The sequence below is a fragment of the Hypanus sabinus genome, chromosome 4 (genome assembly GCF_030144855.1).
Source record: "Hypanus sabinus isolate sHypSab1 chromosome 4, sHypSab1.hap1, whole genome shotgun sequence".
Taxonomy (NCBI): domain Eukaryota; kingdom Metazoa; phylum Chordata; class Chondrichthyes; order Myliobatiformes; family Dasyatidae; genus Hypanus; species Hypanus sabinus.
In genome coordinates, this window is record NC_082709.1 from 85,908,960 (window position 1) to 85,926,020 (window position 17,061).

Below are 17,061 nucleotides of genomic sequence, written 5' to 3' on the forward strand. Positions count from 1 at the left end.
TTCTTGACTACATTGCAAGTTGTGGCACTGTGCTATACTCAAATAGCAACAACACACAGAAAATGCTGGAGGAGCTCAGCAGATCAGGCAGTGTTGATGGAGGGAAATGAACAGTTGATGTTTCTGGCTGACCTACAAGGTTCCTTAGAGCACATTTCAAAAACAAGAGAAAATGCACAGATGCTGGAAATCCAAGCAACACACAAAATGCTGGAGGAACTCAGTAGGTCAGGCAGCATCTAAAGAGAAAAGTACAATCGACGTTTTGGGCCATAACTCACACATCGCCTCCCTCTGGTGCTTCTCCTCCCTTTCCTTTCTTCCATGGCCTCTGTCTCTTTCACCAATCAACTTCCCAGCTTTTCATTTCATCCCTCTCCTTTCAAGTTTCACCTGTGTTTCTCTCTCCCCTACCCCACTTTTTATATCTACTCCTCAGCCTTTTTTCTCCAGTCCTGCATCCTCCCACATTTTGTGTGTGCACTCCTCACAACACTTTGTTGCCTGACCTGTTATTCTTCCTGCATCTTGTGTGTGTTGCGCTACACTCAAATGGCAATGCCGCAACTTGCAACGTAATAAAAGGGGACTAATCCTGGAATGGAGACTCCAATGTGCAGGATCCAGACTTACAGGATCTGCAGTCAAATGTGACTCAAATCGCAGTCATGTTTTCTAACTTACTGCAGTAAATATATAGTATTGTCCATAAAGCATTTTAGAACACCCTGAGGTTAAGAAAGGAGCAGTAAAATTGCCAGTCTCTCTTAGTTGGTAAGCTGATGGAGAAGATTCTGAGAGGCAGGATTTATGAACATTTGGAGAGGCATAATATGGTTAGGAATAGTCAGCATGGCTTTGTGAAAGTCAGGTTGTGCCTTATGAGCCTGATTGAATTTTTTGAGGATGTGACACATTGATGAACGTAGAGCAGCAGATGTAGTGTATATGGATTTCAGCAAGGCATTTGACAAGGTACCCCATGCAAGGCTTATTGAGAAAGTAAGGAGACATGGGATCCAAGGGGACATTGCCTTGTGGATCTAGAACTGGCTTGCCCACAGAAGGCAAGGAGTGATTGTAGATGGGTCATAATTTCCACTGAGATTGGTGACCTGTGGAGTACCTCAGGGATCTGTTCTGGGACATCTACTCTTCCTGATTTTTATAAATGACCTAGATGAAGAAGTGGAGGGATGGTTTAGTAAATTTGCTGATGACACAAAGGTTGGAGGAGGTGTGGATAGTGTGGAGGGCTGTCAGAGGTTACAACGGGACATTGATAGGATGCAAAACTGTGCTGAGAAGTGGCAGATGGAATTCAACCCAGTTAAGTGCGAGGTGGTTCATTTTGGTAGGTCAAATATGATGGCAGAATATAGTATTAATGGTAAGACTCTTGGCAATGTGGAGGATCAGAGGGATCTTGGGGTCCAAGTCCATAGGACACTCAAAGCTGCTGCACAGGTTGACTCTGTGGTTAAGAAGATATATGGTGCATTGGCCTTCATCAGTCATGGAACTGAGTTTAAGAGCTGAGAGGTAATGTTGCAGCTGTATAGGACCATGGTCAGACCCCACTTGGAGGACTGTGCTCAGTTCTGGTCGCCTCACTTTAGGAAGGATGTGGAAACCATAGAAAGGGTGCAGAGGAGATTTACAAGGATGTTGCCTGGATTGGGGAGCATGCCTTATGAGAATAGGTTGAGTGAACTCGGCCTTCTTTCCTTGGAGCGATAGAGGATGCGAGGTAACCTGATAGAAATTACAAGATGATGAGAGGCATTGATTGTGTGGATAGTCAGAGGGTTTATCCCATGGCTGAAATGGCTAGCACAAGATGGCACAGTTTTAAGGTGCTTGGAAGTAGGTACAGAGGAGATGTCAGGGGTAAGTTTTTTTACGCAGAGAGTGGTGAGTGTGTGGAATGGGCTGCTGACGACGGTGGTGTAGGCCGATATATTAGGGTCTTTTAAGAGACTCCTGGACAGGTACATGGAGCTCAGAGAAACAGAGGGCTATGAGTAACCCTAGGTAATTTCTCAGGTAAGGACATGTTCAGCACTGCTCTGTGGGCTGAAGGGCCTGTATTGTGCTGTAGGTTTTCTATGATTCTATTACTTCTAATGTGTAGGAGGTGCTCTATATACATAAGAAATAGCATTGTTTTCCAGTATCAGCCAGCTCCTCAACAACTTCTGGACCAGTATCTGATCTTGAAACACTGATGTAGTTTATTGCCATATGTGCAAATACATGTATGCACGGTTGCCATGAAAAGTCTGCTTGCAGCAGCATCACTGGCACATAACATCAGGTACGCAACATTCACAAAAAGAGCATCAATTAGCATAAACTATACTTGATGTAAAATGAACTGTGCAGTGTCAAGTCAATGCCTAGAGTATGTTAGTTTCTAACTGCTGCCAAGTTTGATAACTTAGATACCTCTGTAGCCAGAGGGTAGTAAATCTGTGGAATTCATTGCCACAGACAGATGTGTTATCCATGTTTATTTAAAGGTATATTTAAATCGGTGGATGATAGGTTCTTGATTAGTAAGGGAGTAAATGGTTATGGGTAGAGCAGGAGAATGGGGTTGAGGAGGATAATAAATAAGCCATGATGGAGTGGTAGAGCTGACTCGATATGTTGAATGGCTTAATTCTACTTATGTCTAAAACAGACGTGTGGAACACATGGACATTACATTACAGGAAACTGTTTGTTCATACAGAATCAGATCTAAATATCTTATCACTGTCCTATGTGGTGTGAAGTGAGTTGTTTATTTAGCAGTGGTACAGTGCAAAGACAAAAAATTACTATGTAACAAAATGAATAATGTGAATATAAAGGAATATTGAGTCTATTCAGAAATCTGATGGCAGAGAGGAAGAAGCTGTTTCGGAATTAGTTAGTGTGGGTGTTCAACCTCCTGTCCCTTCTTCCTGATGGTAGAAATAAGCTCATACTGATTCCCAATCTGTTTACCCACATTTCCCTGTTTCATTAGTCAGGTCACAGAGCATAGGAGTCGGGACATGATGTTGCAGAAACATAGAAACATAGAAAATAGTGCAGGAATAGGCCAATCGGCCCTTTGAGCCTGCACCACCATTCAGTATGAACATGGCTGATCATCTAACTCAGAACCCTGTACCTGCCTTCTCTCCATACCCCCTGATCCCTTTAGCCACAAGGGTCATATCTAACTCCCTCTTAAATATAGCCAATGAACTGGCCTCAACTGTTTCCTGTGGCAGAGAATTCCACAGATTCACCACTCTCTGTGTGAAGAAGTTTCTCCTTATCTCGGTCCCAAAAGGCTTCCCCTTATCCTTAAACTGTGACCCCTCATTCTGGACTTCCCCAACATTGGGAACAATCTTCCTGCATCTAGCCTGTCCAATCCCTTTAGAATTTTATACGTTTCAATAAGATCCCCATCAATCTTCTAAATTCCAGCGAGTATAAGCCCAGTCAATCCAGTCTTTCTTCATATGAAAGTCCTGCCATCCCAGGAATCAATCTGGTGAACCTTCTTTGCACTCCCTCTATGGCAAGAATGTCTTTCCTCAGATTAGGGGACCAAAACTGCACACAATACTCCAGGTGTGGTCTCACCAAGGCCTTGTACAACTGCAGTAGAACCTCCCTGCTCCTGTACTCGAATCCTCTTGCTATGAATGCCAACATACCATTCACCTTTTTCACCGCCTGCTGTACCTGCATGCCCACTTTCAATGACTGGTGTACAATGACACCCAGGTTGCCTGTGCTCTCTCCTGAGAATATTCTGGACCCGATCTGTAATTGTATAACTTGTTGGCGAGGCTGCACTCAGATACTTTGACCAGATTTGGTTACCCTGTTATAGGAAGGATGGTTAAATTTGAGACTGCAGAGATTTACAAGGATGTTGCTAGATCTAGAGGGACTGAGTTTTAGGGAGAGATTGGCTGGGCTACATCTTTATTCATTGGAATGCAAGATAAAAAGAGACGATCTTGTAGAAATATTTAAAATTATTAGAGGATGGTAAAGGGATAGGGGAGACCAAAACTAGGGAGCATAGGTTTAGGGTGAGGGGGAAAATTTAAAAGGGATCTGAGTGGCAACTTCTTCACGCAGAGGGTGTAAGTATATGGGAGGAGCTGCGAGAGGAACTAGTTGAGGCAGGTTCAATAGTGTTATTTAAGAAGCATTTAGTTAAGTACATGTGGGGAGGGCCTGGAGGGATGGATATAGGACAAATGCAGGAAATTGGGACTAGCTGGGTGGACCACCAGGTCAGCATGCAATCACTGGTTCGAATGGCCTGTATCGGTGTTATATTGCTCTATAACTCAATGACTGCGCATTATTTTCCCTTATGTGCCTACTCGGTTTCCTTTTGAAAGCCCTGATTGACTCGTATTTTTTCACTCTTAGAATCAAAAAGTTTCAGATCATAACCACTCCAAAAACATTTTTTTCATGTTCCATCCACGTCTTTTGAAAGAGAGGAGTGGGATTAATTGGATGGGGCTTTGAAAAAGCCAATACAGACACAATTGAGCAAATGGTGGCTTTCTCTGCTGCATTTTCCAGCAGTAAATTGGGCATTTTCTATTCATGGGTACTATTTTGAAAAAGTAGAGGAAACTTTGTGGGGAATGTGTGAGAATATCTGAGTGCCTAGAATGTTCCATTCACTTTTGTAAACAAATATAAAACCTGGAATATTCAGGGGAAAATGCCAAGGCAGTAGATTATTAATTATATACTGGAGTAGATCTTCTACTGCTCTTGGACCAGTCTACTCCTGCACAAACATTTAAAGTTACTTTAGACATGTCAATAAATAAAAATAATGTAAAAAATAATTAATTATTTTTAAACGGAGAGAAATAGAAGATAGATCTAACTGGCATGGTAGAACAGATACAAGAGCTGAGTGATCTATTTATGTTCCTGTCAAATTCAAAGTACATTTATTATCAAAGTACGTATTTGTCACCATATACGTACTTTGATATTCATTTTCTAGTAGGCGATCACAGGAAAATTAAGAACTACAATGAAATTTATGAAAAACTACACATGAATAAAGACTGACAGACAATGTGCAAAAGAAGCCAAATTGTGCAAATAAAAAAAATAATACAGAGAACATGAGTTACAGAGTCGTAGAATATGAATCATGTTGTAAATCTGTCAGTTTGTAACTAACACACTCGTCTGTTAGGTTTATTCTAAGCGACAAGTAGCACAGTACCAGAAGGAACTCCAGGGATGGGAAAAAGAAAAGGATCGCCAACAAGTGGAATTCACCATCACAGAACAGAGCCTACAGGAAAATGCAAACTTGACTTTCCAAAGACAGGTGCCTACAGACTCATTTGTACATTCAATCATGTACAAGATAGACCAGTATTCATTGTTCTTCTCTAATTATCTGACGACCAGCCTTGGTAAAAGAAAGTGAAGCTACACCCAATGGGCTGTTGGGTTATGTGGACCAGGATTTTGACAAAGTGGTGTTGAAGGAACTATTTTTGTCAAGATAGTTTGTGACTTGGAGAAGAACCTGCAGATAGTGGCATTACTGTGTGCCTGAACCCCTTCCTTTCCTAGTTTAAAGATATTGAGATGAGAAAGGTGTTTTTAAAGAAGCCTTGCTGAGTTATTGCAGTGCATTTTGTACCTTGTCCACTGTGCAGCCTTAGTGCACCTGAAAGGTAATGTTAACTTTAGCACCAGACTTGGATTGTGGATGGTGGAACAGACTATTATGAGGCTGGGTTCTACTGAGGACTAAATCATATTGGCAATAGATTCTCAACAGCATTTATCAGACATTTGGAACTAAATTAGTTGAAATTTCCTTGAACAAACTATTGGAAAGGAACCTGTCATAAATTTGGTACTGTTATTCATTGATTCTACTCTCCTTGGTATTCCCAGTCATGATAATCCATAGTACCATCTTTATGGGAAGATGTAAAAGTCATATACACAGCATATGATTTGCAGTAAAGAAATCAAACCATGCACTAATAATAAACACGAGATTCTGCTGATCCAGAGTAACACACACAAAATGCTAGAAGAACTCTGCAGGTTAGCAATGGAGGGGAATATACAATCGATATTTGAGGCCAAGACCCAAGTCCTGATGAAGAGCCTCAGGCTGAATTAGCTTTATTCTCCTCCATAAATGCTTCCTGACCCGCTGAGTTCCTGTGGCACTTTGTGTGCGTTATCAAGGATGGCATTGTTTCTGCAGTCAGTACCAATTAAAAATAAATAGTCCTCCACTCCTACCTTAGCGTGTTCCACAAAGGAGGAAAGACAAGGAGGCAGGGTTTGGATGATAAGAGTGGTTTTCAACTTAGGCAAAAAGAAAAAGGGTATGTGTGTCAGGTTTAGGAAGCAAATTGGACAAGACTCTTGAGGAATGGTGTTGAATCTATTGAATTCTTTGTCACAGAAGGCTGTGGAGACCAAGTCAGTAGATATATTTAAAACAGAGATTGATAGGCTCTTGATCAGTAAGTGTGTCAAGGTTACAGGGAGAAGGCAGGAGAATGGGGTGGAGAGGGATAATAAATCAGTCATGATGGAGTGGCAGAGCAGATTCAATGGACCAAATGGACAAACTCTGCTCCTATATCTTATGGTCATATGTAAAAATCAGGGTACGATTTATTGAAGAGTGGTCTGTTCACTAAGAATCAAAGACAGCATTGTTTCTGCAGTCAATACAACTAAATAAACCTCCATGCCTAACTTCGCATCTTGCACTAAGGAGGAAGGACTAATAAGCAGGTTAATGGAATCTTGGATGATGACAGTAATTGTCAACTTAGTCAAAAAGAAAAAGAAAGTGTGCATAAGTTTTAGGAAGCTAAATTGGACAAGGCTGATGAGGAATATAGAGATAGCATTGTAGTCTTAAGGGTCTATTCCTGCTCTGTTATCTGTGTTTACTGTGTGCTAATTGGCTGCTCTGTTGGTGTGACATGATAGGTTCCCTCTTTGACCTGGAATAGAATTCAGAAGAACTATCTCCTCATGCTTTTTACAAAACAACTTTAAGCAGCATCAGTTTTTGATAGGGTGGGTCCACAGAGGGATTACACTCTCACCTATAAATCAGGAAGTTGTGGCTTAAACCCAGCAAAAAAATCTCAGCTGATATTGCACTGCTGTGCTGGGATTGCTACACTGTGAAAGTGCCATCTTTAAGAAAAAATATTAAAGCAAGGTCCAGGGAAAGATGGATATTAAGATCCCATGAAATAATTTAAATGATTTATGAGTATTTAACCCTGGTCACCTTCATATTATTTTTATTTTGAGAAGCAGTACAGTAACATGTTTTTCTGTCTCAATGAGCCTATGTCATTCAATTACACTCCTGTGACTAATTAACCTACTAACCCATACATCTTTGGAATGTGGGAGTAAATCAGAACACCCAGAGGGAACCAATGGAATCACAGGGAGAATGTAAAAACTCCTTACAGACAACAGTAGAATTGAACATGGGTCAATAATAGTGTTAAGCTAACTGCTCTGCCACCGAGCTGCCCAATACAATTTTTTTCCTTGTTCAACATTTCTAATATACATTATGTAATTGAAGCATTTTTTTAAAATGGGAACTTTTGAATAGCCATTTTCAAATGCGTAAAATCATTTTCATTCTTTTCTGTTTTCTGAAAGTGTTGCAGAGACCTTCAAGGAACTTGTTCTCAGAGGATACACAAAGGTACAGATGCTAAGATTATGAAGTACAAGGTGAGTAACAAGGACCGAGGCACAACCTGGGATAACGGAGATAAAAGCCAAGGTGTATGTAACAAGGAAATGTTGATTGATATAAAAAGTTTGGATTCATGAAGCTCTGGTTAGACCACACTTGGAATATTGTGTTCTGTTCTGATTGCCTCATAATCGGAATGGATAAGACCATAAGGTACAGCAGTAGAATTAAGTCATTCAGCCCATTAAATCTGCTCCACCATTTGATCATATCTGATTTAATTTCTCTCTCAACCTCCTCCTTCTACCTCTTTGGACACCCTTATTAATCAAGAACCTATCAACCTCTGCTTTAGATTTACCCAGTGTCTTGGCTTCCACAGATTCATCACCCTCTGACTCAAGAAATTCCTCCTCAGCTTTGTTCTAAAGGGATGACCTTCTATTCTGAGGTTGTGCCTAGACTCTCCCACTATAGGAAACATCCCTTCCATGTTCACACTATTTACGGTACGCCTTTCCATATTCAGTAGGTTTCAATGATACAGAATCTCCCCTAACCCATTCTTCTAAACTCTAGCAAGAACAGGCTCAGCACCACTAAATACTCCTCATATATTAAACCTTTCATTAACAAGATCATTCTCATGAACTTCCCCTGGACCCTCTCCAATGGCAGAACATAATACTTTCTTAGTAGAAGTTTTAGAGATGGTGCAGAGAAGATTTATCAGGATGCTGCCAGTATTCAAGAACATGTCTTATGAGTAAATGTTCAGTGATCTAAATCTCTTTGAAGCAACAGGAGAAGACAGGTGAATTGATAGAAGTGTATAATATTAAAAGAAGCGTAGAAAAGGCAGATAACCAGCACCTTTTCTAGGATTTCTGTGGCCAATACCAGAGGCCATTTATTTAAGGTGAGTGGAAGAAAGTTTAGGAGAAATGACAGAGGTATTTTGCACAGAGAGTGGTAAGTGCCTGGAACGTGCTGCTGGGGGTGGTGGTTGAAGCTGTAAAATAGGGACATGTAAGAGACTCTTAGATAGGTACACGAATGTAAGAAAACAGAGTTTATGAGCTGAGTAGGAGGGAAAGGTTAGATTGATTGTTGAATAGGTTTATTTTGATCAGTACAATGTTGTGGGCTGAGGGGCCCATACTGTGCTGTGCTATTCTGTTGTTATCTATGTTTTCTATAGTTAGATATGGTTGTTGACTAAATCGTGATTTAAATTGTCTGACAAGCAAATTTAATTTACCATTTTGTGTGAGGTATATATGAACATACAAAATAGGAGCAGGAATAGGTCACTTGCATTTAATCTTAATTTTCTATTCAGTAAAACCACAATTGATCTGATTGTAATCTCAGCTCTGCATTCTCATCTATAGCTGATAATCATTTACTCTTACACAGAACTGTACAGCACAGGAAAAGGCTCTTCAGCCAATAATGTTGTGCTGATCTAATTAATGGACAACCTAGCTAATCTCCTCTACCTACACAATGTCCATATTCTTTCATTTTCCTCACATTCATGTGTCTGTCTAAACATCTCTTAAAATTTACTCTCCCACCACCCCAGGCAGTGTATTCCAGGCACCCACCAATTCTCTATGTAAAAAAACTTGCCCCTCACAATTCCTTTGAAATTACTCCTTTTCACCTTAAAGGTATTAAACATTTCAACCCTGGGAAAAAGATACTGTCTGTCTTCTCTATCTGTGCCTCTCATAATCTTATAAATCTCTATCACAGGGGCTCCCAACCTTTTTTGTGCCATGGACACCTACCATTAGTCAAAGAATTGGTAGACACCAGCGTGGGAACTCCTATTCTATCAGATCTCCCTTCAGCTTCCACCATTTCAGAGAAAACAACCCAAATTTGTTCAACCTCTTGTTATAGCCCATGACATTTAATCCAGGCAGCATCCTGGTAAACCTCTTCTGCACCTCTGTAAGTCCTCAACATCCTTCCTCTAATGGGACAATCAGAACTGTATACAGTACTCCAGATGCAGCCCAACTACAGTTTTTTAAAGCTGCAACATTACTTCTTCACTTTTGAATTCAGTGCCTCCACTAGTAAGGGTAAGCATGCCATATGCCTTCTTAACCACCCTGTCTAACTGCATAGCCACGTTAAGAGAGCTATGAATTTGGACTCCATGATCCCTCTGCTCATCAACAATGTTAAGGTTCTTGTACTGCCTCTTATCAACACTATATTTAACTTTATCTGATTCCAGCATCCTTTGAAGAAGACAGTCCAAAAGACGTTACAATAAAAATTGATTCATTACATATAGGCAATGGGGATCTAGGGATGAAACTCACTTCATTTGCCAAAATATCTTGTGTAAAATCAATTTCAATTTTTATTTTGGTTCCACTCTCTAACAAATATGTGAATGTGATAAAGGACTTCAACTCATCAGTTGAAGAGCCTGCAGAATTGAATTAATCAGAGATTGATACCAGGCCAGGTGTAAAACCTGTTGTTAGCATCATATGTCTTCAAAATGTTCCCATTTTCTCTGAATCTTCTCAATAGCATTCCAGTTGATTACACACATAAGTCAGTCCATAATTCAGCACAAGTCAGCAGTCTCCTAATTTACAGAACAGGCAGTTTCTGGGAGATGGAAATGTCTGTTTGGAAATGGATTAGAATTGAAATTTTTTTTTTAAACTTTCACATGTACCACGATACAATGAAACTTGGCTTGCATACGGTTCATACAGATCAGATCATTACACGATGCATTGAGGTAGAATAAGGTAAAACAATAGACACGAGTTTCTGCAGTTTCTGGGAATCTTGAGCAACACACAAAATTCTGGAGGGTCTCAGCAAGTCAGCAGCATCTATAAGAGAGGAACAGGTTGTTGACTTCTCGGGAATAACAATGCAGTTACAGGGAAAGTACAGTGCAGGAAAAACAAGAAAGTGCAAGGTCATATCAAGGTAAATTGTGAGGTCGAGGGTCCAACTTATTGTACTAGGGAACAATTTATTAGTCTTATAACAGCAGAGTAGAAGCTGACATTGAACCTGGGTTAGTTTCTTACAGGTTTTTGCAACTTCTGCCCATTGGAAGGGGAAAGAAGAGAGGATGTCTAGGACATGTAGGGGCTTTGATTATGCTGACTGCTTTCCTGAGGCAATGGGAAGTGCAGACACAGGCCATGGAGGGGATGCTGGTTAGATTCTAATAGGCTAGAATATAAAAGCAAGGATGCTATGCTGAGACTTCGTAAAGCATTGGTCAGACTGCACTTGAAGTATTGTGAGCAGTTTTGTGTCCTGTATCTAAGAAAGGATATGCTGGCATTGGAGAGGGTTCAGAGGAGATTCATGAGAATGATCCTGGGAATGAAAGGGTTAATATATGAGGAATGTTTGACGGCTCTGGGCCTGTACTTGATGGAGTTTAGTAGAATAAAAGGGATCTCATTGAAACCAATCAAATATTGAAAGGCCTAGATAGAATGGACATGGAGAGGATGTTTCCAATACCGGGGAAATCTAGGACCAGAGGTAACAGCCTCAGAATACAAGGACATCCCTTTAGAACAGAGATGAGAAAGAATTCCTTTAACATGAGGCTGGTGAATCTGTGGAATTCATTGTATATATTTAAAGTGGAGGCTGATAGATTTTTGATTAGTAAGAGTGTCAAAGGTTATGGGGAGGCAGGAGAATGTTGTTTACATGGATAATCAATAAGTCATGATTTGAATGGTATAACAGTCCTGATGGGCCAACTGCCCTAATTCTGCTGCTATATTTTGTGGTCTTATGAATTAGGTTTATGAGATTGAATGATTGAATATCATATTGCATTTTTGTGAAAAGGTGAAATAAACCTTTGCTACAAAACTTATGGAATGCTTGTTGCTAAATTAAAAATAATTTGGGAAAGCCATCTTTCAACTTCTGGTATCAAGGTTTGCTAAATAATTAACATTACCATAAAATACAATAGTCATAAATGCTGAAACTTCACTATCTCTGAACAGACCCTGCCTCCAATTAAGGAGCCCACAGAAACATGGGAAGGTCGAAATGTAGAAAAGCAACCGCCTGGATTGTGGGAGAAACCCAAACCGCCTAAACCCTTCCTGCTTCACCTGGGAGTCACTGCCAGAGCTCACTCCATGGAGGAATTCCAAAAGAACTTCCTGTCCGATGTTCCTAAGCACTACATCATGCGGTAGGACATCTCTGATTGTCCTGGGGCAACAGCATTCATGTGATGACGCTAACTTTGATTGGATCTGTTTCTGAAGGTTTCATTACAGCAGCCTTCTGTCACCATGTGTCAAATCAGAATAACCCCAAAATTAGTATATTCTCATGGCACACTCTTCCAAAGGGACCGTTGGGAAACAAACAATCTTTTTGGCAGGGTGACGAGATGAAATTTGTCTCTGAGCATACTTTTGTCATTTCCAATGAATTTTAACACAGAGCTCAAATATTCAAAGAAAATTGAAGTAATTCCCATGATTTTTCGAAATAGACCAGAAATTTTTCTCCTAAATTTTGCTCAGAGAATAATCATAAATTCCTTGAAACTTTGGCTCATAGCCTGAAGTATTTATTTGTCACATATACATTGAAACATCAAAGCCTACAGAGAAATGTATCATTTCTGTCAAATCAAATCAGCGAGAAATGTGCTGGAAAGCCCACAAGTTTCACCATGTTTCCAGCACCAACATAGCCAATGACTTACTTGTATGTCTTTGGATTGTGGAAGAAAAGCACCCAGAGGAAACCAACATGGTTACGGGGAAAACATACAAACTCCTTACAGACAGTGGCAGGAATTGAAACCTGACTGGTTATAGCAGGCACTGTAAAGTAATGTGCTAACCTCTACACTATCCTAGTGACACTGGAAGGATTATTTAAGAAAAGAGAATCAAGAAGGATGGGGCTGTACACTCTGGGGCTTAAAGGAGTAAGGGGGTGATCTTAATAAGACAAAATTCTTATAAGGTAGATACTGAGAGTTGTTTCTCCCCCGAATGTCTGTGGATGCTCAGCTCGTGATTTTATTGAAGGCTTGAAAGCAGTGACCTAGGTAGACAAGGAGGTGAAAAAGGCATTTAGCACACTGGACTTCATCAGTCAGGGCACTAAGTTTAGGAGTTGGGGCATTATGTTGCATTGAAGAGACCAAACTCAGAGGTCTGTGTAAAGATTTTTGTCAGCCTGATATTGGTCACATGTGAAACTGGAAAGAATGCAGAAATAATTTACAAGGATGTTGCAAGGACTAGAGGGCCTGAATTAAAGGGAGAGGCTGGCCAGGCAAGATTTTTATTCCTTGGAACGGAGGAGAATGAGGGGTGACTTTATAGAAATGTTAAACAGGAGAGGCGTACATAAGGATGATTACAACAGTCTTTTCCCTAGTCTAGGGGAGTTTAGAACAAGGGGGCATATATTTATGGTGAGAGGGATAAGATTTAAAGGGAAACTGGGAGATAACTTTTCACACAGAGGGTAGTGAGTATATGGAATGAGCAGCCAGAAGAAGGTACAATAGTATTGTTTAAGAAGCACTGGCAGAAGGATGGGGCCTAAGGGGATATATGCTGACTACAGGAAATGATGACGAGTTTGCTGAGCACTGTGGCCTACATGCACTGGTTGACTCAATGGGCTGTATCCATGCAGTATTGTTCAATTACTCTATGACTAATTTTTTGGGCTTTCTAGTAATCAGAAGATAATGGGGATGGAATTGAAAAGTTGATGGAAGATTGGTGCAGGAGCATCAGGTCTATGACTGCTAGACTGGATAACAGTTTCTTCCCTCAGGCTGTGAGACTAATGAGTACTCTGTCACCACCGAAGTCTCATCTCTAGGACAGTGAGCAGTATAACAGTATACTGTTTACAGTGTACCTGTGCTGTGCACTTCATATGCATTTTGAATTATATTTTATTAATTTATTTGTGGTAATATTTTGTTTTATGTACTGTGGGTGTGCTGTGGTCTGGAGGAATGTTGTTTCATTTGGTTATTATAAGTGTACAGTCAGATGACAATAAATTTAAACGTGAATTTGAATGGTGGAACAGGCTTAAGGGATTATACAAATCTCTCCTGTTTCTGCTTCTTAGGTTCTATGTAACATATTGTGGTATTTAAGTTTCAAAGTTGAAAGTAAATTTATTGTCAAAAGTACGAATATGTGGAAAACCGTCTTCTCCTGGGGATTTATTACTCTGAAGTGATCCTAAAGCTTCTTCAACCTCTTTTAATGTAAAGGGCATATCTAGTCCTTTCTGTTCTTCCAAATTTAATTTTGGAAGAGTTATTTGTGATAAAAATTTGTCTATCTCAGCAATCTCATTTTGTGATTCTGATTGGTATAATTTGGAGTAAAATTTTTTAAAAGTTTCATTAATTTCTAAAGGTTTATCAGTAATCTTATTTGCACTTGTTCTAATTGCATTTATTGTTTTAGAAGCCTGTTCTGTTTTCATTCACTCACGAAGTTCTGGGCAAAAGGAAATGTTCTTTTTTGCTCACTTCATTCTTTGTTGGCAGAAACCTCATTTCAAAGCCACTTTCAGCCATTTCACAAGTTAGAAGCAGTGGGAGATCTTGGGGCAAGTGGACGAACATCAACACTGACTCACTGAGTTCAGCTTCAAAAGAAGACCTGAGACTTACAACCGACCTGATCACAACAGTTCTGAGGTAAATGTGAACCCCCTTATCACTCAGGCTTTGAGCTGAACTTTCCATTTATTTTCATAGATCCATACAATCCCATAGCACAGAAAGAGACATTCTAAGTCTTTCTTTGTAGAAGTTCCGTCTTTAACAAGTCGTATTTGTGTGAGACCAAAAGACATAGGAGAAGAATTAAGGCCTTCAGCCCATTGAGTCTGCTCTGCCATTCCAACATGGCTGATTTATTCCTCTTATACCCATTCTGCTGCTTTCTCTCCACAACCTACAATATTCTTACTAGTCAAGAATCTATCAACCTCTGCTTTAAACATGCCCTCTGGCTAAAGAGCTATCCTACATTGTAGAATGACACAGTGAGAAAAAGACATTGTGTAGGCAGAAAGGGTCAGTTTAGTAAGCCATTTAATTGCTTGTTTAATTAGTTCAGCACAATATGGTGGAGGTGAAGGGCCTGTTCCTGAGCTGTACTGTTCTATTTTACATTTAAGGCTGACAGCTTTTTGGTTTTATTGAAGGTGTCTGTTAGAAGATGTCTTCTTTCAACATCTGCTGGTTGCTCAGACTGCTGAACCCATCCCATACTTTGCACAGTTCTGGAGTGAGGAAGGTGAAGAGTTGGCCATAAAGAAAAGCAAGATAACAGAGGCAGAGACTTTGAGTGCTGAGGGTGAACAGGAACAGGACAAAACCCAGCAGATGGAAGCTGAAGGAGAATTAAGCATGAGGGTTCCTGAGAGTCCAAATGTCAAGCAGACCACAGGTCAGCCCTGTGTTCGAATGGATGAGAAATGGCTCACAGAAGAAGGACGAGAGTCACTAAATGCCATTCGCATCGAAGAGCAGCTTGCACGAAGACAGAACCTCAAAAGGTAAGTAATCAGAAACAAGCAAGCATTGTGGACTGAAGGGCTAATTTCTGTGCTGTGCTATTCTCTGCAATCATTTCATACGTATCAACCAGTCTCATTGGAGGTGGAGAGGGTCAGTAGATTTAAGTTCATTGGCATTACCGTATCAGGGGATCTGTCTTGGGACCAGCACGTACAGTACGTGGCATCACAAAGAAGCCATGATAATGCTTCTATGTTCTGAGAAGTTTGTGTAGATTTGACATGTCATCAAATCTTTGACAATTTCTGTAGAAGTACAGTGTAGAGTATCATAACCAGGGGGATAGAAACACCAATGCCCAGGAACAGAAAAGCCTTCAGAAAGTGTTATATATAGCCCAGTCCATCACAGGAGAAGCCCTCCCACCATTCAGTACATTTACATGGAGCATTAACACAAGAAAATAGCATCCATTATTAAGGACTACCACCATCCAGGCAATGCCATCTTCTTGATATTAACATCGGGAATGAGGTCCTACACCACCAGGTTCAAGAACAGTTATTACTCTAGACTCACTTTCAAGGACTCTAGAACTCATGTTCTCAGTACAGTATTTTTTTTTAATTTACATAATTTGTCTTTTGCATATTGGTTGTTTGACAGTCAGTGTTTATGCACAGTTTTCCATAAATGCTATTATATTTCTTTATTTTCCTAAAATGCTTGCAAGAAAATTATTATTAAGGTAGTATATGGTAACATATACATATGTTGATAATGTTGATTCTGAATTTTACTTTGATATAAAGCTTCACTGATAACTCACACAAAATGCTGGAGGATTGGAATTAAAATGATTGGCCACTGAGAAACAAACACGAGGAAATCTGCAGATGCTGGAAATTCAAGCAACACACACACACAAAATACTGGTGGAACACAGCAGGCCAAGCAGCATCTATAAGGAGAAGCACTGTCGACGTTTCGGGCCTTCCTGATGAAGGGTCTTGGCACGAAACGTTGACAGTGCTTCTCCTTATAGATGCTGCCTGGCCTGCTGTGTTCTACTAGCATTTTGTGTGTGTGGGCCAATGAGAAATCCTGCTTGTTGCAGATGAAATAAAGGTGCTTGACAGAGCCAATTTTAATTCCAATCTCCATTCTCATTTTGACACGTCGATCCATGGGCTCCTCTACTGACATGATGAGGCCAGACTCAGGCTGGAAGAGCAGCACCTCGTATTCCGTCTTTGTAGCTTCCAACCTAACAGCATGAACATCTATTTCACCAGCTTCTGGTAATTTCTCCCCCTCCACCTTTGACCATTATCCATTGTGGCTCCCCTCTTACCCCCTCTCTTCTCCTCACCTGCCTATTGCCTCCCTTGGTGCACCATCCTCCTGCCCTTTCTCCAATCAAAGTCATTCTTCTTCAGCCCTTTACCTTTACCACCTATCACGTCTCAGCTTCTCACTTCATCCCTCCTTCTCCACCCACCTACCTTCCCCCTCACATGGCTTTACCTCTCACCTTTGAGCTTGTACTCCTTCCCCTTCCCACATCTTCTTATTCCGGTTTCTTCCCCCTTCCTTTCCACTCTTGATGAAGGGTCTTAGATTTAAACATCAACTCTTCATTCCTTTCCCTAACTACTGTCTGACCTGCTGAGTTCCTGTAGTATTTTGTGTGTGTTTACTCTAGATTTCCAGAATCTTCAGAATCCATTGTGTTTAAGCTTCACTGGCA

At 40.4% G+C, this 17,061-nt stretch overlaps 1 protein-coding gene across 4 annotated transcripts in view; it reads left to right on the top strand.

Moving 5' to 3' along the window:
* cfap65 (cilia and flagella associated protein 65) overlaps positions 1 to 17,061 on the top strand; it is a 210,152-nt gene that overhangs the window by 179,820 nt on the left and 13,271 nt on the right. For all 4 annotated transcript variants that reach the window (XM_059967610.1, XM_059967611.1, XM_059967612.1 and 1 more), the window contains exons 27-31: positions 5,231 to 5,368; positions 7,714 to 7,788; positions 11,782 to 11,975; positions 14,331 to 14,483; positions 14,996 to 15,349. In XM_059967610.1, the coding sequence (XP_059823593.1) occupies positions 5,231 to 5,368; positions 7,714 to 7,788; positions 11,782 to 11,975; positions 14,331 to 14,483; positions 14,996 to 15,349 (914 nt within the window). The remainder of the gene's footprint in view (positions 1 to 5,230; positions 5,369 to 7,713; positions 7,789 to 11,781; positions 11,976 to 14,330; positions 14,484 to 14,995; positions 15,350 to 17,061) is intronic.